This window comes from Balaenoptera acutorostrata, chromosome 5 (genome assembly GCF_949987535.1).
Source record: "Balaenoptera acutorostrata chromosome 5, mBalAcu1.1, whole genome shotgun sequence".
Lineage (NCBI taxonomy): Eukaryota > Metazoa > Chordata > Mammalia > Artiodactyla > Balaenopteridae > Balaenoptera > Balaenoptera acutorostrata.
In genome coordinates this window covers 18,951,726-18,974,791 of record NC_080068.1, presented here as the reverse complement: position 1 = coordinate 18,974,791, position 23,066 = coordinate 18,951,726, and the positions used below count along the sequence as shown (strand labels likewise).

Genomic DNA, 23,066 nt, shown 5'->3' with positions numbered 1-23,066 from the left:
GAATTGTGTGTTTTATTCAAATAAAGTAATTCAGTGTAATGCAATTTTACATTCCCCTATTTTGTATTAGTGTTGCAGGTCACCAAAGGTGTAGCTAACCTAGGGCACAGGCCTGTATTCAAATGTATCCAAAGAGGGCCATGGCCTCAGCAGAGACTCATTCCTTTGCTCCTCTAAAGGCAATGTTTATTTAACCACGAAAGTCCTTTGTTCACCTAGTTACAAAGTTAAAATTCAGTTCCTTGCAATGTAGGCCTGAAAGGATTAGCTGCAAGAGAGCTTTATAATCTCTGGATATGGCTTTTGAGGAACAAAATAATCTAAACTATAATTTTGAAATGGGACAGAAGATGTTATTATAGGTTTATTCTTAGGATTCTCATCTTTTGATTTGCCTCTGTCATTAAATACGTACTTGTCGGCAGGGTGAGTGTGTAGGGGAACGATTTTTCTCCCACTTTAATCTCTGTGGATTTCTTACTTTGAAGTGGTGTGCGACTGTCTTCCGTGGCTTGCAGATGCTTTGATGAAATAGGAACTTGTTAAGTACCTAACCAGATTCTTTCCACGCAGCTCCCTTACAGGAGGTCTATTTTAAATTAGGTTTGATGTCCAGACTGAAAAGCACTTATTCACCAGTTCTGATAAAAGGTCAAGTAGTTTAACCTCTCACAACATTAAGACTGAGGGAACTAAACTGCTTCCTCTCCACCATGCTCCCCTTTCCAAAAAAAAGGAAAAAAAAGGAAAAATGTAGGAAGAAGTAAAATGTAAAATGGTATTTATCTGATTCTTAAAGTTTCAGGATTTAGTCTCTTTTCAGATCTTCTGTTTCTTATTACAATTTTGTCTTTTTTTTTCTCTTTCTTTTCTTTCTTTCTTTTTTTTTTTTTGGTGGTTTGTTTGTTTTGTCTATTGTCTCCTTCCTCTTTCTTAATCTACCAGTTTTACAGTTTTGTTCCATTGATTTATCCTGCTCCTTTTTCAGACTCAATTTTCCTCTCTCCCACCATTCATTTGGAGCTCCTAAAAGATCAGACCAAGCTTCTCTTTTTTTTTTTTTTTTTTTAAAGTTATTTCTTTTTTTTTTTTTTTTTTTAAAGGATTTTCTTATTTATTTATTTATTTATTTATTTATTTTTGGTTGTGTTGGGTCTTCGGTTCGTGCGAGGGCTTTCTCCAGTTGCGGCAAGCGGGGGCCACTCTTCATCGCGGTGCGGGGACCGCTCTTCATCGCGGTGCGCGGGCCTTTCTCTATCGTGGCCCCTCCCGTCGCGGGGCACAGGCTCCAGACGCGCAGGCTCAGCAATTGTGGCTCACGGGCCCAGCTGCTCCGTGGCATGTGGGATCTTCCCAGACCAGGGCTCGAACCCGTGTCCCCTGCATTAGCAGGCAGATTCTCAACCACTGCGCCACCAGGGAAGCCCTAAGCTTCTCTTTTTCTACGTTCTGTATTTTCTCTTGAGGAATCTTGTCCATGCTCTAGGCTGCTGAGTCTCGAATTTTAACTCAGAGCTGACTGACCTCTTGTCTAAGCCTCTCCTACTTTGACGTTTCCACTTGCATGTTTTAAAAGGCATGTCAGACCCAGCAGTACCAAATCAACTCACGTTCTTTCGGAAAAGCTGATTCCTATTTTTTCAAAGCACAGTTCTGATGTTTACCCCTTTTGCTTAAAACTTTCCAGGGAACCCTAAGACGTTGCTGGTGGCAATGAAAATGGTGTGGCCACTGTGGAGGACACTTTGGTGGTTCCTCAAAAAGTTAAACATAGAGTTGCCATTTGACTCGGCAATTCCACTCCCAGGTATATGCCCCAGAGAACTGAAAACTGATGTTCATATAAAATGTGTCTAGGAGTGTTGAATAGCACTGTTATACATAATTGCCAAAAAATGGAAACAATTCAAATGTCCATCAACTAATGAATGGATAAATAAAATACACACAATGGAATATTATTCCGCTATATAGAGAAATGAAGTACTGATGTATGCTACAACATGGATGAACCTTGAAAACATCTTTCTTGTGAAAGAAGCAAGACACAAAAGACCACATGTTGTATGATGCCATTTATATGAAATGTCCAGAAGAGGCAAATCCACAGCAACAGAAAGGAGATTAATGGTTGCCACGGTTGGGGAGAGAAGGGAACAGGATTTCCTTTTCCAATATGAAAATGTTCTGGAATTGGATAGCAGTCATTGTTGCACTATATTTTGAAGATACTAAAAAATCACTGAAACACACACTTTAAAGTGGTTTAAAATGGTGATTATATTAGTTCCCCAGGGCTGCTGTAACAAAGTACCACAACCTGGGTGATGTAAAAAGCAGGCATCTATTGTCTCACAGTTCTGGAGGCCACACGTCTGAGCTCAAGATTGGCAGTTTCCTCTGAGGGCTGTGAGGGTTAATCTGTCCCACGCCTCTCCCCTGTCTTCTGGTGTTTGCTGGCAGTCCTTGGCATTCCTTGGCTCGTAGACCCATCACGCCAATCTCTGCCTTCATCTTCACGTGACATTCTCCCTGTGTGCTTGTCTGGGTCCAAATGTTCCCTTTTTATAAGGACACAGTCCTATTGGATTAGGACTTACCTTAAGTACCTCATCTTAACTACTTATATCTACCGTGACCCTATTTCCAAATAAGGTCCCATTTTGAAGTTCTGGTTTTGACTTCGTATGCATTTTGGGGAGACATAATTCAACCGTAAAAGTGACTTTTATGTTATGTGAATTTTGCCTCAATTACAAAAAACCAAAAACCAACCCTTCAGGAACTTGTAACTGCTGACGAGTAAGAGACCAGAGCCCTGAACCCCGTCTGGCCCCTGCCTAGCTCGCCAGCCTTTTGCTCTCTTCTCCCTCTGTGCTCTGGCCAGCTGGCTTCCTTCCTGTGCCAGCCGTGCTCCCTCTGACCGCAGGGCCTGTGCTACAACCTACTTTTATTCCTTTTGGACCATCCCCTCCCCTTCTGTTTGTTGGAAGCCTTTTCACCCTTCAGCTCTCAGCTCCAGTGTTACTTTCATCGAGAGTGCTTGTATGACTTGCCAGGATAAGGCAGGCTCTTTTATTATAGACACTACCTTTGATTGGGTTGTCTACCGCTGGGTAGCAAAGCACTCCAAAGCTTCCTGGTGTTAAACAACCATTCTGTTATGCTTCTGGATTCTGTGGGCCAGGAACTCGGACACACTGAAGAGGGCTTGTTTCTCCTCTGGGAAGACAAGCCTCAGCTGGGAAGATCTGAACAGCTGGGGGCTGCAATAATCTGGGCACATCTCCACTCGTGTGTCTGGGGCCTGGACTGGGGCGACTCAAAGACCAGGCTCGGCTGGGACTGTTAACCAGAGCTCCTACCCAGGGTTCCTTCATGTGGCTTAGCCCTCCTCACAGCAGGGTGTCCTCGGGATAGTCAGACTGCTTACACAGCAGTTCAGGGCTCCAAGAGTGAGCATTAAATAAAAAGGAGCGAGAAGCAACATGACTTTTGTGACCTTGCTTTGGAAGTTACATAGCATCGTTTGCACCCTGCTCTAATGATTGAAGCTGTCAGAGCCTACCCAGATTCACGAGGAGGGGACACAGACCTCCCCTTTCAGTGGGAGGAGTATCAGAATCTGCAGCCGTGTGTAAAGGCTGCCACGGTACTCACCGATCTGTGTTCCTTCGCAGGGCTCCTTTGTAAATCACTCACTCCTTTGTGTTCTTATTGGGTTCATTTCTGCCTTTCCAACTAAGCAATAAGCTTATTTCACTCGCCATAATATTCCCAGCCTCTAACACTGCAGACAGCACAGGATAGGTGCTTGGTAAGACTCTATGAAATGAAAGTCAACTGTGAAGAATTAGAAAAGGTAGAGAGCAAGGAAAGACATTGGCTTAGATCGTAAACATCACAAGCACGTGACCTGAGCATGCTCACCAGTAAGTAGGCCCCGTGGCCTGTAGCTTTATTGTTCCGTCCTTCTGATCTGAGCTGTTCAGCAGTAAATCTGTGGCTGCCTTGTGACTATCGATATTGTCTGAGAGCTGCTACCCAGGAGAAAGTCATATTGACGCCTGCAGTAAAACATAGCGACAGAAGTATAAGTGAAGCCAAATGTTTGTCGAATGAATCCCCCCAAAGAGAGTAAACAGAATTAAAAATTTAAGGTTTAAATAGGCTAATATTAATAGGGTTTGTGTGTGTGTTCATGGACTTCTGTGCTCATTAGGGGAAGAAGGGAAGGTTAGTAAGGGATACGGTTTCTTTTTATTTTTAACCGACTGCCTATCAGAGCCGTATGGGGCCGATCGTGTTTATTTAACATTCTCTGCAGAATTTAGAATGAGAGTCTCCCTCCCATCATCTCCTTGGCTTCTCATTTCTTTTAAAAATTTCAAGCCTGAGACAGAGGCGCATATAACTTTGCCAGGCACACAGTTCACTCGTCCCCCCAGCTCCTGCACAGCTGCTTGACATCTGTGCTACAGACTTGGTAGAAGAGTGCCAATTTCCCTTCCTTGCCTATAAAAATTTTCAGGGCAGTCATTTACACAGAACCTCTTAAAATGCAGAGGGATGCGGTTCAATAAATTAAAGTGCAGTTTTAGTTTTTGCTCCTACACACCAGAGACCTCAAGCCCGAGTGGAGTAAAGTTAAGAATACCACCTTTGGAGTCACGGGGACCTAGGTTTGAACCTTGACCCTGCTGCTTTCTATTGATGTAACCTTTGGCTAGTTAGTTACCCTGCATACGCCTCCTTCACTTAAAAAACGGGGGAGGTGATAATAGAGCTGTCAGAAAAATTCAGTGAGATCATGCATATAAAGACGCTAGTGCGGTCTGGCACGAAGTGAATGCTCAGTGTTCGTTGTTACGACTATTATTATACAAATGTAACTGCTTGGGGTTTACTTGGAATTTAAATGTAATACGATTGGAGTGGCTTTCAAAGAATGCTCAGTCTCATTCTGGTTTTGCTCTTAATTGGAAAGGTAAGTTTTTGCTGTTTTAGGTCTGGGATATTAGTGTATTATTAGTGTGATCGTTTTAATACTTGTGACTCTTGCTTTGACAAGTGACTATTAAAGAAAAAGAAATGGAAATGGAGACATGGTTCAAATTCTAGGACTTAGCAAATTGAATGTATTTTTCCAGCATCTGCTGTGGTTAATGCCGCCAGACAGAGTACATGAAGGTGTTTGTTTCAGGATGTCTGATGTAGAACTGGTAGCTCCCTTGTTTCTGGACATGGTCAGCGTGGGTGGTGTCCTCTCCAAGGTCGCCCGTGAGAGCTCCACGTCCTCGGTTCACAGGGCTCTCGCTAATTCCCACTTGCGTAACCAGGGACGGTGGGAGATGCCGTGGTGTGTGTGTGTGTTTTTTTTTTTTTTTTTTGTGGTGTGTTTTGACGTGAAGTTGGAGGAGGGAGGGTTTTGTAACAGATGGTTTCTTGGATATCTGGGGCCTATCCAGCTCTAAGCTTTGAAAACAATGGGCCAGACCCCGAACAAGCACAGATACAGTCCCGATTGCCAGAACAGCAAGTGAGGGCCTAGGGTGATGTGTTCGGGCAGCTGCTGCCGCTAAGCTGGTGGGCTGGCATGGCGGCACTGGCTTCCTGAGGTTTGGTGAGGTCATTGTATGCGGTGTGATAACAGCGATGAGGTGGGAAACCCAGCCTGGAACCTGAGAAGGTCATAACCACTTGGGAGCTGTTGGCCTGTTTTGGAAGGAGTGTCAGCTACTGGGCCTTATGGGACTTGGGCCACCTTTGGCACAGATGGAAATGTGTGAATATGGGAGCCAAAGATATATGTGTCCTGCACCAATCAGCCCAGTGTTCTGGCTTGTGCGGAACTGTAAGCGGTGCTTTGTGGGAGGGCTTGTGTGTCCTCTTTGACATTAGCCTCCAGAGACTAGGAGCTTACCCCAGACTCTGCTAGCATCCTCTGATACCTTTTTGGAATGATTAGATCATTCTTGGCTGGGTTGTAGTATTTGGCCTGCCTTTCACTGGCTGGGTGGCCTTGGGAAAATTACCTAATCTTTCTGTGCCTAACTTTATCCATAAAATGAAGAGGCCAGACTAGATGAAGTCATAGGTATGAGATGACCTTTAATGTCCAACTCTGATTAAATCATTTTATGTATCTATTCATATATTTTGGTATTTGCTTCTTTGAATAGTGGGCTCCACAAATTTACTTTGGTACGAAGTGAAACATACACCTTTTCTTTTGCCCTTTAATTCTTCCTTAAAGATTCAGGTGGTCCTTCCCCATATCTAGTATTCAAGAGTTTGGAAATTAGAGTCTGTATCATTATCTCGTGGAAAGAGGGACCCAGATTTTATCTCTTTCTGCAGCCTGGAAATGATCTCTTCCCGTTTGTTGTTGGGGCAGTACTGATCAAAATTGCCATTGGGGAGGTCAAGTATAGAAAGCATGGTATAGAATTATAGAGGTGACTTATGGCAATGGCGGTAGGGGCCATCTGATCAACCCTATCACGTTGAGAGAGGACTGAGGCCCAGAAAGGTTTCACCACCTGTGTGAGACTGTGCATCTGGACCCCATGAGGACCGAGGCTGTACTTGGTTCATCTTTTTTTTTTTTTTTTTGATGGTAAAAACAATGAGAGTTTATTAGCACAGGAAGGATATACAAAAATATTTTGGGGGTATGGGCCTGAAGCTTACTTAGAGAACTTTACTATATAGCCTGTGGTGTAATGTGGTAGGTAGCATGGAGAATGTAAAATTATTAGGAAGAATTCAATTCCAGGAATAAAAGCATTGAAACCTCTATGATTTACTCTATCAAAGTAACTCTTTTGTCAGACATATTTCTTAAATTTGTGGTGGGTTGCCTGGTATGATGACAAGTAGTGAAAACTCTCATATACATAGGGTTAATGTCAGTCGTAAAAAAAACTTTTTATAAGAGATGTATGCGTTGATCATATCAAAATTGTAGGTAGGAGGCTCAAATTCATAGAAAGGAGATTGTTAGATGTGTTTTAATGATGATTTGGGCTGTATATAATTCTGGCACCTAGGGATTGTCGAATGCTCCTAAAAATAGATTGCTGTGGAAATGTTTATTATAGGGAAATTGACATATTCTCTAGGAGGGACGGGGTGAATGGGCCTGCTACATTTTCTACATTGAAGACATATACAGGTTTTGATGCTACTTCTGTTAAATCATGTACTTGGTTCATCTTGACATCCCCAGTGTCTCTTGGGCACCACATCCAGCTAATTTCTTTATCAGTGCTTGTCAGAGTGACCTTAGGTAAAGATGCTTCACAATAAATTCTTCCCTGACCCATTAAGTTCTGAAATGTCAAATCACCCATGTTCCAAAGAACTATCTCAAGGTAGAGCCAATTCCAGGAGCCTTGGGTTTCCTCTTCCGTATGGTCTGTGTAAACATGGGCTGCTTCTCGGGAGCTGGGCTCAGGCCCTGGAAGTGCTCTTCATGAGAGGTCACTTCTTACCTCCTCCTCCTCCACAATTCCTTTTTTTCTCTGAGGTTTTAATTTGTAAGAGGAAAGCAGAGGTACAATTCTGAGGAGTGATGCAGATTCTATGGAATGCAAGAGAAGCAAGAGCTAAGTGGGTTGGGTTAATATGGAACTAAGAAACCATTGTGAGGGAAAAGTGCAACCAGAAAGGCCTTGCAAATCTACCTAGTGTTTGGATCAAGTTCTTGTGCAGGGCTCTGGGAAACTGGAAACATTCTCTAGAGATTGCATGTGCATTGTCTAGAGTTCCAAGGTCTTTGTCTTGCTTCCTTTTGATTCTCATTGTTTTACTTCTTACCTTGCTGCAGCCGTCAAATGCCCTGCGTGACATTTCCTAGGACTCTGCTGCCAGCCAGATTTGGTCATTCCTGCTTTAATTCCACCCCTTCTCCCTAACTGAAGTAGACACACTTACCTTATTTTCTTCATTCTAAGACATTAACTTTAAAAAAAACATGTCTGAAATTCCGGTGAGTCTAAGAATCAATGTGTATATTTAACGTAGTGTTTTTCTTGTCCCTAGAAACACTGTTAGGAAATCTCTGCATCTGAGAATCCGGAAATAGCAAGAGTTACACACTGGACTTTCTTAGTGAAGAGAGAAGCTGGGGGATTGAGAGCAAAATGATTAGAAGGAAAGGGCAAGAAAACCATAAAGGTGGGGATGATCTGCTAAGTGAAATGGAAAAGCACCGTGTTCTGTTTGCCCCCTGAGGTTTTCCAGCTTGTGTAAATTTTGCAAAGGGGCAGCCTCTCAAGGGTTTTCAGAAAAGCTGTGGCATTAGGCTCTCTTGGTCCCAAGGCACCTGGGTTATCATACAGGTTACATGTGGCAAGGGAGGTGGGACTCTCAGGACTGTCTAAGGGTATAAACGGTGTTACAGTACTGGGCTGACAGGTTGTTTTAGACCCAAGGCAGCATTGGGGATGTCATCAGCAGGGGTTTGTGACTAACGTTTCCTCCTTGAAACCTGCTGGGATGACTTATGGTGCGTCTCGCTAATTACCAGCATCTCCGTGTAAGGAGAACTTTGACTTAAATGCGTTGTCCTCCGTTGCTGGCCATGGGGGCCTCAGCGTGTGTGTGTGTGTGTGTGTGTGTGTGTGTGTGTGTGTGTGTGTGTGTGTGTGTGTGTGTGTGTGTGTGTGTGTGTGTGTGTGTGGTCAAGGAGGATGGTGGAGGTGGTTGGCTGCAAGACCATTCAGCTGGGGCTTCACATTCGTGAAGGGCCTCAAATTTATCCCTTTAGTGTCACCTCCTCAGGAACTTATACATTCAGTCACAGAGACAAACTGGCAAGATTGAAAGAAGATGGCATTCATCATCCAAATTTAAATTTGTTTTTCATTAATAGTCATTCTGCCTGTAGTGCCCTATGAATTAATGTGTTTTATAAATCTCATAACTGTCTTATGAAGAGCATAATCAGTCAGAAGTGTTTGGGTGTTAGAAATGTTAATTTATTCAATGTAGGCATTAAAATGTCTTGTCATCTCTTTATTTTTAAAGTAACTGGGAGCGTTAGCAGTTGAGCGTCGCTCCATCCTCTTGACTCTGAAAGGCCCTGCTGAACTGTCTTCACATTGGCTGTCCTGGTCACACACTCACTTCTGGTCCAGTCAGCTGGGAGCAGGGCCGTCACCTGATACAGAAAACTTTGCCTCCTGGGTACATGGACCAGCCTGGGACCTTTTTCCCTCCGAAAGTGCTGTGGGTATGGCAGGCTCATGACTGAACTGAAGATGAGGAACCTGGGAGTCTGACTTATAAGTCTGAAGAATAAGGCCCTCAGCAGAACTCTGATTTAGGCAGGAGATTCCTAAAGTTTCAGGCAGCTCAGCTCATTTCTCTGCTTCTCCTCTTGTGAACTACAGATGAATGACACCAAATGACTTCTGGAAACTGAAGACTGTAAAACTCATTTGTGCTTTGAGATATCAAGCCACTGCTAAAATACTTTCTTGAAAATGAAGTAATTGTTCAGGCAGTTGGCAGTTGTTTTGGTAAAATTTCAGAGTGAATGGCTCTATGAGAAAAACAGTTTCCAGAAATAAAAAGGGGATAAAGAGATGCAAGGGGCCATTTAGTCAGCTAGATGAAGGCTGGAAGTGATAATTTGTTGTGCTTAGGGAGGGATAAAATTGGAAAGCAGGGACTTCCCTGGTGGCGCAGTGGTTAAGAATCTGCCTGCCAATGCAGGGGACGCGGGTTCGATCCCTGGTCCAGGAAGATCCCACATGCTGCAGAGCAACTAAGCCCATGCGCCACAACTACTGAGCCTGTGCTCTAGAGCCCGCGAGCCACAACTAGTGAGCCCGTGAGCCACAACTGCTGAGGCCCATGCACCTAGAGCCTGTGCTTTGTAATGAAGAGAGACCCGCGCACCGCAGTGAAGAGTAGCCCCCGCTCAACGCAACTAGAGAAAGCCTGCACGCAGCAACAAAGACCCAGTGCAGCCAAAAATAAATAAGTAAATTTATATTAAAAAAAAAATTGGAAAGCAATGTAAAAATGCAGCTTGTGTCATTGTTGGAGGGAACTCTGAAATGACAACCTGGTATTTAGTAGTAGTAGTGACCGTGCATTTTAAATTCATAAGTCTGCCTCCCCACCCCCATTTGTCTTTATCAACCTGTAATGATTTATGTTGTAACGATCACCACGAGATGCCGTAGGCAGGGCTGGATTGCATCAGTCACCATTTTTGTTGTTGTTACACCAAAGCTTTGATGTCTATAGTATGGACTAGAAGTAGAAAATTTTATGGGGAAAAATTGGCATGTTAACAGACGTTGAGGTAAGCAGTCTGGGACCTTGTTGCGTTACGAAGGAAGGGATTTTGGACCTTGGTGTTTTGCAGAGACACATTTGCATGATTAGGGAGCACAGGATTATTTATGGGCAAAACAGTTTTAAGAACTAAATTAGCCAGTATATGTGGATTCTTGTTCATTCACAAAATAGGTTTTCAGTGTGCTTGTAGAAACTATAATATCCTGGGTAGGTTTTATTACAGTCATTTGTGGTGTAGTCAACATGTCTGGAAATAGTATAAGAGAGTAGAGCATAGGCACCACTTGTAAGCCTGCTGCTTTCTGGATACATTGTGCTTATCAGAAATTGTTGCATTACTGTAAATTTTTCTTCAGACTTCTTTCAAATAGAGCAATTGACTTGGTATTTCAGTATACTATTTTGCCAGGAAAATGTCAGTTTAGTTAATGCCTCTCAGTAGGGCATTATGCACCTCAGTCACCTGTGGAACTTAAAAGGGGGCTCAGCCCTGAGCTGTTTGCCTTAAATCTCTAGGGCTGGGCCCATCACTGTCCTTTTCATTCTCAGGTCTCTTCCGGCCTCCGTTCCTTCAGTGAATACATACTTGGTGACTGTCACTGAGCTGGGTATAAAACGGTAAATGAAACCAAAATGATTCTTGGCTTATTGGTGTTTACGTCTCCAAGGGAGCAGGGAATAAATACATAAATACTGCAGGAAACAAATTTATACATTGCGATGGAGAGAGAAACAAAGCACGGGGGCAATGAAAGAGAATGACAGGAAGAGCAGTTTAGGCGGGAGGGAAGGCCTCTCTGAGGAAGTGATACCGGCAGCTGATCCGGGGATCCAGAGGTTTAGCCCTTCGAGGGGAGGGGTACCCTTCTGGAAGGCCCTGAAGTGGGAGGAGGCTCAGGGAGTTAGAAGGGCTGAGATGGGGGCCTTGTGGAGGGAGAGGGGGGAGTGAGAGAGGAGGAGTGTCTTTCTGGGAGAGATGGCTGCACTGTGCCTATTCTACACTCACCATTTAGGTCCGTTAAGCAAAATTCTAGGTGTCTGTTGGCTTTGTTTTGGGAGTTGTAAATGGATTTCACTTGAGAACATTACAAGACCTGAAAGATTAGTTTAAGCAAAAGAATTTAATTGAAGGACGCATCATTGTTCTTGCAAATACTTTGATGCTTGGCCACTGTCTTCTAGCCTTTTCATTCAGTGTTCACTCTGCTTGGAGTACTGGGCTGTAAGCCTTCACCTCCAACCTGTCTTTTTGTAATGCTTGCAGCTTTCCTTTTTTTTCCCCTAGCACACGGAAGGGAGATGGGAAAAAGCGTTCACTCTATTCCATTTCAGAGAAGCTATTCTTCTTTGAAATGGAATATACCTCAGTTTCCAGTGAAGGAATTCTGGCAGATTTAGTGACAGGTAGTGGATTCCCTCCAGAATTGGGATTCCCCAGGAAACATTAGGTACAACTACATTTATTGATAATGATGCCATATGCACTTTAAATTTGCGACAAGGCCCTGTGTACAGTTGTAGGGTGTTTCTTGGCAAAAGGGCCCCCTGGCTGAATCCACTGAAACGTAGCCCACTCTCCAACCTCCAAGGCCGTGGAGATGGGTCAGCCTGGAGGAAGGGGTTGCCTTTTTCTATTTGTCATGAAAGCAACCAAGCAAGCCAAGCCTATTTCTAAAATGCCCCAGAGATGCCATAAGGGCTGGCAGTGGCCCTGACTGGGAGAAACCTCAGGACCCTGCCTTCCTTCCCAGGAATGCCCTGCCCTGACCTGGTGAGAGGGGGCTAGAACCATGTTTAGTTCTCATTACACCACACAGGGCCGCCTCACTTATCTCTCCTGGTGTGTCACTAGTTTTAATGGACATAATTGTGCAGTCAGTGCATACGAATCGTGTTTGTAAGTATTCAATATATTTTAAAATATTTTCATCACTATGCTGAACTCCCATTTTAGCTTGTCCAAAATTGTAGTAGTGTGGTATGACTCAAACCTCATTTCCTTTGGGGCAGTACTTTCCACAAGTGTGTCGTGCTTGGATTCCAGTTATATCATCTTCATTCAGAGGCCGCCTCATATAACTTTCCAAAGCATTTATACTTTAATATTGCATTTGATTCTTCTTATTAATAAGATTGAGCAGGTAGTTTTGTCCCCTTCTTTATAAAGGAGGAAACTGTGGAAGGGGGGAGGTTTAAGAGGCTTGCCCCGAACAAATTAAAGGTTGGAGTTAAGGCTAGAAGATGGGTTCTCTGCTTCCTTCTGGAATTAGTCATGATGTGGTTTAATACCTTTTTGTGACAAGGGTACCTCCAAGTACAGTGGTCCTCAGATCATAGTGCAGAGGTGCAGAGGTGAGTAGTAAGGGCTGGAGGGGTGGCTCTGCCTTCTTCCACTCCTGGTGCAGATAGCTCCACTTGCTACCATGTCTCAGCCAGTGGTGCAAGTGGCTGTGTCTTTAAGAAAGTGATCCCGAAGATGACATATCACTTTAAGTCATATCATATCACTTAGTCATAGGAGCTACCCAGCTTCAAGGGAGCCGGGGAAATGTAGTCTTTACCAGGGAGGCCACGAGCCTGATTAACAGTAGGGGGGCTTATTACCAAAAGGAGCAAGAGGAGGATGCTGGGAGACCATCTCCCACATTAGTCCTCATCTCCTTTTTTAATTTTATTTTTTAAAATTAATTTTTGTTGGAGTACAGTTGATTTACAGTGTTGTGTTAGTTTCTGTACAGCAAAGTGAATTGGTTATACACATACATATATCCACTCTTTTTTAGATTATATTCCCATATAGGTCATTACAGAGTATTGAGTAGAGTTCCCTGTGCTATACAGTAGGTCCTTATTACTTAACTATTTTACATATAATAGTGTGTATATGTCAATCCCTCATCCCTTTTTTACATTGAAGTATAGTTGATTTATAATATTGTGTTAGTTTCAGGTGTACAGCATAGTGATTCACTATTTTTGTAGATTATATTCCATTAGAGGTTATTACAAGATAATGGGTATAGTTTCCTGTGCTATACAGTGTATCCTTGTTACTTATCTATTTTATATACAGTAGTTTGTATCTGTTAATCCCATATCCCTAATTTGTCCCTCCCCCTTCCCCTCTCCTCTTTGGTAACCACAAGTTTGTTTTCTGTGTCTGTGAGCCTGTTTCTTTTTTGCATATACATTCATTTGTATTATTTTTTGTATTCCACATATGATATATAGTATTTCTCTCTGTCTGACTTATTTCACTAAGCATAATATTCTCTCTGGGTCCATCCACATTGCTGCAAATGGCATTATTTCAGTCGTTCTTATGGCTGAGTAATATTCTATTGTGTGCATATGTGTATGTATATATGTATGTACATATATGTATACACACACAAACACACACAAACATATATGTATGTACGTGTTTTCTTTTTCTTCTGGATATATGCCCAGGAGTGGAATTGCTAGGTCATATGGTAGCTCTATTTTTGGTTTTTTAGGGAACCCCTCCATACTGTTCTCATAGTGGCTGTATCTGTTTACATTCCCACCAACAGTGTAGGAGGGTTCCTTTTTCTCCACACCCTCTCCAGCATTTGTTACTTGTAGACTTTTTTTTTTTTAAAGCTTTTTTTGGATGTGGACCATTTTTAAAGTCCTATTGAATTTGTTACAATATTGCTTCTGTTTTTTTATGTTTTGGTTTTTTGGCCGCGAGGCATATGGATCTTAGCTTCCCAAGCAGCGATCAAACCCACACCCCCTGCATTGGAAGATGAAGTTTTAACCACTGGACCACCAGGGAAGTCCCCCACTTGTAGACTTACGGGTGATAGCCATTCTGACAGATGTGAGGTGATACCTGATTGTGGTTCTGATTTGCATTTCTCTAATAATTAGTGATGTTGAGCATCTTTTTTTTTTTTTAACATCTTTATTGGAGTATAATTGCTTTACAATGGTGTGTTAGTTTCTGCTTTATAACAAAGTGAACCAGCTATATGTATACATATATCCCCATATCCCTCCCTCTTGAGCCTCCCTCTCACCCTCCCTATCCCACTCCTCTAGGTGGTCACAAAGCACCGAGCTGATCTCCCTGTGCTATGCGGCTGCTTCCCACTAGCTACCTGTTTTACATTTGGTAGAGTATATATGTCCATGCCACTCTCTCACTTTGTCCCAGCTTACCCTTCCCCCTCCCCATATCCTCAAGTCCATTCTCTACATCTGCGTCTTTATTCCCGTCCTGCCCCTAGGTTCTTCATGACCTCTTTTTTTTTTTAGATTCCATATATATGTGTTAGCATACAGTATTTGTTTTTCTCTTTCTGACTTACTTCACTGTATGACAGACTCTAGATCCATCCAGGTCACTACAAATAACTCAATTTCGTTTCTTTTTATGGCTGAGTAATATTCCATTGTATATATGTGCCACATCTTCTTTATCCATTCATCTGTCGATGGACACTTAGGTTGCTTCCACATCCTGGCTGTTGTAAATAGTGCTGCAGTGAACATTGTGGTACATGACTCTTTTTGAATTATGGTTTTCTCAGGGTATATGCCCAGTAGTGGGATTGCTGGGTCGTATGGTAGTTCTATTTTTAGTTTTTTAAGGAACCTCCATACTGTTCTCCATAGTGGCTGTATCAATTTACATTCCCACCAACAGTGCGAGAGGGTTCCCTATTCTCCACACCCTCTCCAGCATTTATTGTTGGTAGATTTTTTGATGATGCCCATTCTAACTGGTGTGAGATGATATCTCATTGTAGTTTTGATTTGCATTTCTCTAATGATTAGTGATGTTGAGCATCCTTTCATGTGTTTGTTGGCAGTCTGTATATCTTCTTTGGAGAAATGTCTATTTAGGTCTTCTGCCCATTTTTGGATTGGGTTGTTTGTGTTTTTGATTTTGAGCTGCATGAGCTGCTTGTAACTTTTGGAGATTAATCCTTTGTCAGTTGCTTCACTTGCAGATATTTTCTCCCATTCTGAGGGTTGTCTTTTTGTCTTGTTTATGGTTTCCTTTGCTGTGCAAAAGCTTTTAAGTTTCATTAGGTTCCATTTGTTTATTTTTGTTTTTATTTCCATTTCTCTAGGAGGTGGGTCAAAGAGGATCTTGCTGTGATTTATGTCATAGAGTGTTCTGCCTATGTTTTCCTCTAAGAGTTTTATAGTTTCTGGGCTTACATTTAGGTCTTTAATCCATTTGGAGTTTATTTTTGTGTATGGTGTTAGGGAGTGTTCTAATTTCATTCTTTTACATGTAGCTGTTCAGTTTTCCCAGCACCACTTATTGAAGAGGCCGTCTTTTCTCCACTGTATATTCTTGCCTCCTTTATCAAAAATAAGTTGACCATATGTGCGTGGGTTTATCTCTGGGCTTTCTGTCCTGTTCCAGTGATCTATATTTCTGTTTTTGTGCCAGTACCATACTGTCTTGATTACTGTAGCTTTGTTGTATAGTCTGAAGTCAGGGAGCCTGATTCCTCCAGCTCCGTTTTTCTTTCTCAGGATTGCTTTAGCTATTCGGGGTCTTTTGTGTTTCATACAAATTGTGAAATTTTTTGTTCTAGTTCTGTGAAAAACGCCAGTGGTAGTTTGATAGGGATTGCATTGAATCTGTAGATTGCTTTGGGTAGTATAGTCATTTTCACAATGCTGATTTTTCCAACCCAGGAACATGGTATATCTCTCCATCTATTTGTATCATCTTTAATTTCTTTCATCAGTGTCTTATAGTTTTGAGCATCTTTTCCTGTGCAAGTTAGTCAACTGTATGTCTTCTTTGGAAAAACGTCTATTCAAGTCCTCATCCCTTCTTGATGTAACATGAGGGTGAGTGAGAGACACTAGGTGAGTGGTTCACTAACAAAGATATATAATGAAAGGCTTCAACAGAACATTTTATGATGGTTGTACTGTAGCTGTAAATTTAGCAGACTGCTTTTTATACATATACTTGAATGTGTTTCTTGGGGTCCAGTTCATTCACTCAACAAATACATGTTAAGTATTGACTCTTCCTGAAAGGTACAGTGATTGACGGTACCTGTAAGATAGCCTGGAACAGCCCTGCTCACGACTCCTGACAAAGGTCCTGCTTTGGCAGCTAATTTTGAACCTTAGGAAGGAAGGAGGTTGGCTTACCTGTCACCAAGTTTTAAAAGAAAGATTTTTGCAACTGATAGCAGCTGAGTGGAGCTTGAGAAGGAGGGAGGGCTGTGTCAGCCTGGGGCGTTTCCTGTACCGCAGCTGGGCTAATGACTGCACATTCTTTTAGCTTGCTTGTGTTGAATGCGGGGCCCTCCTGCTTGTTCCGTGAAGGCAGGGTGCTCACAAAGCCACAGAGATCAGAGAGTTAGCCTCTGACTTACTGCATGCGCCTTTTCTGCTCAGAACCCTTGAGCTGGAGCCGGCTGTCATGCTCACTTTCCCTCAGTCTTGGCTCTGTCTCCCCTGGTCTGTCCCAGGCCTGTGTTTTGGGGGGCAGGGGGGGGCTTCCTGCCTCGTTAAGGTAGGGGACAAGTTCCACCTTGACCTTCAGGGAGGGGGAGTTTGGGGCATCAGGAATGCTCTGAAGTGAGAGGTGGTAGTGATGGTGAACAGCTGCTGGAAGTGTTGTCCTTTATCACACCCATGAGTGAAAGGGACATCTGCACCCAGAACCCCAGAGGGTGGAGACTAGGTTGGGGGCCATGTTCTTGTGCCCTGTGCTACATGGGCTGCTGTCTGTCCCCATGATTGCTCAGAGAACAGATGCCCTGCAAACACCTGGCGTTGTGTCAACTTAGTGATTGTTACTGGGAGGACCAGCAAAAAGGGACACGCAGGGCCAGTCTGATTTTTCCCTTTAGCCTTCCAGGCACCACCTCTGCTTTTGCCCTGATGCTCTTTCCTGCCCCCCACTTCCCTTAGCAAAAGGGCTGGGTTGGGTGTTTCTCTGCTCTGGCCTCCACAGTGGAGTAACACAGGAGCTTTAAAATATCCAATGTCCAGCTCCCACCTCTGGCAATTCTGAGTAAATTAGTTACAGATGAGACTTGGGCAACAGTATTTCTTTAAAAAAAAAAAGTTCTTTTTAGTTGAATTTAATATTATGATTGGGATTGAAAATTCTGGTCTAGGTGGACTGTTTAGTGTTGGTGGTTTTTTTCCTTTCTTTGTCTCCCTCCCTCCCTCCCTTTCTTTTTGCATCCATTTGTTTTACTACCCTCAAGACCATTGTGATTTACTAGTCTACCCTAACATGCTATATAAAACCCTCTAAATTTATGTCTTACACGAGGGAGTGATGTAAGCTTTGATTTATGGTAAGAGATACCTTGCTCAATAAAAAGAAATAAGTACCATTTATTGATAACTGCAATTGTATCTGAGGGAACAACAGGAAAGATTTTAAGGCAGTGATGGGGTAAAAAAGAAACGAACAGCTGTCTTTGAGGGCGAGTACTAAGGTTTCGGACTTAGTGGAAAAAGTCCTCAAAAAATTCAAATCATTGGTGAATTTTATCAAACATTTAAAGAAGAATTAACCCCAATCCTTCTTATACTCTTCCAAAAAATTCCAAACTCATTTTATGAGGCCGCTGTTATCCCGATACCAAAACCACGAAAGGACACTCCCAGAAAAGAGAGCTATAGGCCAATATATTTTTATGAATATACAATGGAATATTATTCAGCTATAAAAAAATGAGGAAACCCTTCCATTTGCAACAACATGGATGGACCGTGAAGGCATTAAGCAGAGTGAAATAAATCATACAGAGAAAGACAAATACTGTGTGATCTCATTATATGTGGAATCTTAAAAAAAAAAAAAACAACCCAAACTTAGAGAAAAAGGATCAGACTTGTGGTTACCAGTGGCTGGGAGGGAAACTGGAGGAGGGTGGTCAAAAGGCACAAATTTCCAGTTATAAGACAATGAGGTACTAGGGATGGAACGTACAACATGATGACCAGAGCTAACGCTGCTATATATATATAGGAAAGTTGTTGAGAGGGTAAATGCTATGAGTTCTCATCACAAGGAGAAATTTTTTTCCTTTTTTTTTTTTCCTCTTTATTCTATCTGTGTATGAGAAGTTGCATGCTAGTTGAACCTATTGTGGTAATCATTGACATATGTAAATCAAACCATTATATTGTAGGTCTTAAACTTATACAGTGATGTAGGTCCATTATTTCTCAAAACTGGAAAATAAATGGTTCAAATCAGGGAGAAATACTCAGGGGAGAGACTGAGGGAAGCACTGTGTGAATTTTTTTGTGGTTAAAAATAAGATGCTGTATATATCTAATCTGTTTCTTCCACAACAGCGGTAAAGTGTTAGAATGCGTCTCTTCAGGAAAAGAAAATCTATATCACTTAATGGTAAAGATGGTGAAAATCATTAGAGCTCCTGGAGGGGTCAGGAGACCGGGGCTTCATTCTGCCACTGTCACCCACCAGTGTTGGGACTCTGGTCTCTGACAGAAGACTGGTCCTCTTGGTGGTGATTCACTGGGACAGGGACGGGGGATTAGCTCCACGTGGAGCTGCACTGCTGGGCATGTTGGGTGCAGGAAGGACTCCATGTGGCTTCCTGCAGTAGAAACCGACCATCTTCCCTGTCATTTCTCTGGCAAGAAGGAACCCAGATGGGGTGAGGGGTCTGTGAACACCTTAAATTATGTGTTAAACATTGTGTGTGTGGATTCGAGGGCTCATGTTTTTCTGGGGAAGAAGTCACATGGCTTTTAAAAATCGGAATCCTAAAGGGGTTCAACTGACTTTTAAGAGAAGGATTCCTATCATAGGTGTGTTTGTCTGTGTGGGGAGAAGGGGATGTCTGTATAATGTAGTAGAGAATCCCGTGAATTCAAACAGGGATTTTTTTTTTTTTCCTCAGTCACGCACTGGCAGCTTATGTCTAGCATGTTACTCTATAATGGATAAGGTTCCAAAGTTAAACTCTTTCTGACGCTTTCTCAGAAAATAAAATGCCATTTTATTAATAGTTACAGTGTATATAAATTTTATTTCAGGCGTTACAAAAATTTTTTGAACTGTACTCTTATTGTAGGCAAAAAATATTTAAGGAAGGTTATAACAATGTAACTGTAGACAAAAGGACTGATAAAATACAAATAAATGATAAAAACCACTTAGAGGAAGGGGGAAATAATTGTACCAAGTAACTTAGGCTAGTGAAGTTATTGCAAATGAGCATTACATTTAAATCTGAGCTTCCTGGAAACCAAGGTAAAAAGAGAAACATGGTGGGTATTAGAATTTTCTTATTTAAAGAAAGCAAATTATTTCAGTAGGTGAGATACTGTCTGTGGTTAATGTCTAAGATTTTACAGCTTGTCTCCACGTATGTGTCATCCTCTGCACTTTTACCAAACATTTGGAAATGCTTCTTTTTCCACTTCAACAGTTGTTTTATAGGGAAAGTCTTTGTGTGGGATACCTAGCTGATGAGATCCCAGCATGTGACTCTCTGAGTTTTCTCTCTCATCTTCCTGAGAACTTAGTTGTCTTAGCTGCCAGCAATTGTAATAGCTGACAGTGCAAGATTATACTCTGGAACTGCCCAGGGCGTGATAGTGTGCTTTCCTTCAGGACCTACCAGCATCAGTGATGATTTTCTGCTATGGGAATTCAGGATCTTGACCAGAATATCAGGGAGCTGAGCTGCGTGATGGCCCTTTGTTATGGCCAGTCTGCCCCTTGCCCCTTACGAAGAACTGTTTCTCTCACCTTCTTGCAAAGGACGTTCACTTCATGACTGTTCATAAACGCCTCATGAAGTTGAAAATATATTTTAAAATTTGGAATGCGAATCACAATAAAGCCTCTTTAGAATCAAATTACCGAACTTCAAGGCTTTCTTTTTCTGCTCCTTTTCCTCCTTACAAAAGTCATAAAAATTCAGGAATACAAAAGATGTTTTATTCAATTCCTCATTTCCTTCCGTATGTGTTCAATAGTTGGGTAAACTTTGGCGCTTAAGCCATTACTAATAATAGCTTTTATGTTTTTTTGGAAAACTAAGAAAAAAAATTTCCTAATACATGAATACTTCAAAATGTATTTCCTTGATAATAGTGTTTGATCTGGAGTGAGAGGTAGAGAATGAGGTGGGGAGTGGAAAATATTTAAATACTTACATAGTTTTTAAGTATTATCTGTCTCCATTATGATTTTATCCAGAAATAGTATGTGGTGCAGACAGATGTTTCCTTATCTTCCTGGAGTAGCTCATGAGGAGAACCTAATATTGCTTTGGAAGGTTTTGTTGTGCGAGTATTTTGTGTTTGTCCTGTTTGTTTGTTTGTTTTGCCACCCCACACAGCATGTGGGATCTTAGTTCCCCAACCAGGGATGGAACCCACGCCCCCTGCATTGGAAGCGCGGCATCTAAACCACTGGACCGCCAGGGAAGTCCCCAAACAGGAAGCATTTTAAATTAGTTCATTTATAAATGGAGCGTGGTGTCCTATAGAATACTTTGCTTAAAAATTGTGTGCCTGTTGTCTTCTGGGTGTTCTTTGTGTTAAAGGCTCCAAGTGTCCTACAGGAGAGCACGGTGAGAGCAGCTGCCATGGGAAGAGGTAGGAGGACAAAGGGGCCTTTGCTTTTCTCAGCTGCTGTAGCTGTATGTCAGGAGCATTGTCCACAAGTCGGTCCTGGTACCAGCTTTGGAAGAGTGATGCAACTTTTTTGGGGTGAATTAATTAGCGTCCCCACAGTTGAACTTTAGCCAAGTCGTTGCTTGATAATTGGCATATTTTTTTCCCTGACATGCTGATAATCCAGTTATTGCTTCGAGGTTCTGTTAAAATGTTTGTTTGGCTCTTTCAAGCCTTAGGGTTTATGATGATGTCAGTAGATCACTAGACTTTGTGAAATAGTTCTTTGTTTTAAACCCGCCCCCCAAAAAAAATCACCAAAAAAATTTTTTTTAAAACCCATACTTGGGGCTTCCCTGGTGGCGCAGTGGCTGAGAATCTGCCTGCCAATGCAGGGGACACGGGTTCGAGCCCTGGTCTGGGAAGATCCCACATGCCACGGAGCAACTGGGCCCGTGAGCCACAACTACTGAGCCTGCGCGTCTGGAGCCTGTGCCCCGCAACGGGAGGGGCCGCGATAGTGAAAAGGCCCGCGCACCGCGATGAAGAGCGGCCCCCGCACCGCGATGAAGAGTGGCCCCCACTTGCCGCAACTAGAGAAAGCCCTCACACGAAAACTAAGAGACCCAACACAGTCATAAATAAATAAATAAAATAAATAAATAAAGTATTAAAAGACTACCTTTATAAAAAAAAAAAAAAAAAACCCATACTTGAAGACACATTAAGCAGTAACCTACTATTATTGATTGTTAAACCATCGTGAACTGTCTTCCTTCATGGAAATATTTATTTAAAATATTTAGTATACATCCTAATTAAAATGTGGAGCAAATGGGATATGAATTCCATTTTGGACCTGCTGAATTTGCACGGCCTGGGAGCAGCTGGATGTTGTAAGAGTGAGTCTGAGTGGGAGAGAGGGATGAGGAGCCCTAGTTGGGTGTCTCTCAGCAAGCTGCTTCATATCTTTGAGCCCTGGTTTCCACAGTTTGTACAAAAAGCATGAAGACTGCTTTTTAGGATTGTATTAGAGATTAAACAGAGTCATGTGAAGAGTACTAAGCACATAGTATGTGCTCAAGAAATACGCTCTTTTCCATTTCCCTTCTCTTTGGGTTTTGAGGATCGTTGTAAACTTTTTTACACATTTGGGAACACATCTTTCTCTAAATGTAATAAACCTCCTGGGCTTGTCCCAGTATCTTGAAAGTTGGAACCTCAGACGGCATGTGGTGTGCTAGGGCGATTGCTTCCTAGTCCTTGCATGCCTTCTTCCTACTAATACGTCTGATGTCATGTTAGCTGTTTTATAAGTTGATTCATTGCTGATTCATCTCAGCTCTTCAGTTCCAGGACGGCATAGTGTCAAGGATGCAGTGACTCTGTCATTTTGATGAGGAGATGTTAGAATGATTTTTCAGTGTGAGAATCTGCGTAGCATTACAAAACACTCATTTTTGTGGACAGAAATCTTCACGAAGCCCAGGAATTGACTAAAATAACTGTTTTGGTTTAGACTTAAGAAGAGAACATATTTGAAGTTCGGGTGGTTGGTGATGGGGAGAGTGATTACGTGAACTGTTTTGGCCTCGTTTCCTGGAGCGATGGTAATGAGCTGACCTGGTGCTGCAGCACCCCCGAATCACGGAGCCATCCGGAGCTTGCGCGATGCTGGATGACTGAGGGTGCTAATATCCTCTCTCTTTTCATCCTGGCTCACGCTATTTTCATACAGCTCCAAAGGCTAAGTAAGCGTCAGACAGGGAAAAGGAAATGGCAGGCGAACTGAGTGGTAGTTCAGAACGGCCAAATAATTCCCAAATTCAAGAAAGTAATTGTTTCTCAAGTGCCTGTAAGGATTGGGCTGCCTTAGAGTCTGCACAACTTGGAAGTGATTGGAGGGATTTTGTGGCTTTTCTGTTCTCTGCTGGCTGGAGCTGGCTTCAGACTCCAGAGTAAGTAGTAGGGAAGGGAGATAAGAAATGCTGAGGAGACAGTGCGGCCCCGATTGTCTTTGCCATCGTGAAGGAGAGCTGTGTCAGTAACCTGCCACAGAATCAGCCTGCCACATTAAACTGGACTCTTGTGTGGTACGCTCACTTCACACTATTTAA

General features: G+C 42.5%; 1 protein-coding gene across 6 annotated transcripts in view; it reads left to right on the top strand.

Moving 5' to 3' along the window:
• Nucleotides 1-23,066, top strand: part of TSPAN5 (tetraspanin 5) — a 172,952-nt gene that overhangs the window by 36,170 nt on the left and 113,716 nt on the right. The window contains exon 1 of one of the 6 annotated variants that reach the window (XM_007184065.2): nucleotides 4,889-4,987. The exons of the other annotated variants lie outside the window; for them this stretch is intronic. Within the exon in view, the coding sequence (XP_007184127.1) occupies nucleotides 4,949-4,987 (39 nt within the window). The 5' untranslated portion in view covers nucleotides 4,889-4,948. Of the gene's footprint in view, nucleotides 1-4,888; nucleotides 4,988-23,066 lie in introns of those variants that run through there. 6 annotated transcript variants of the gene reach the window in all.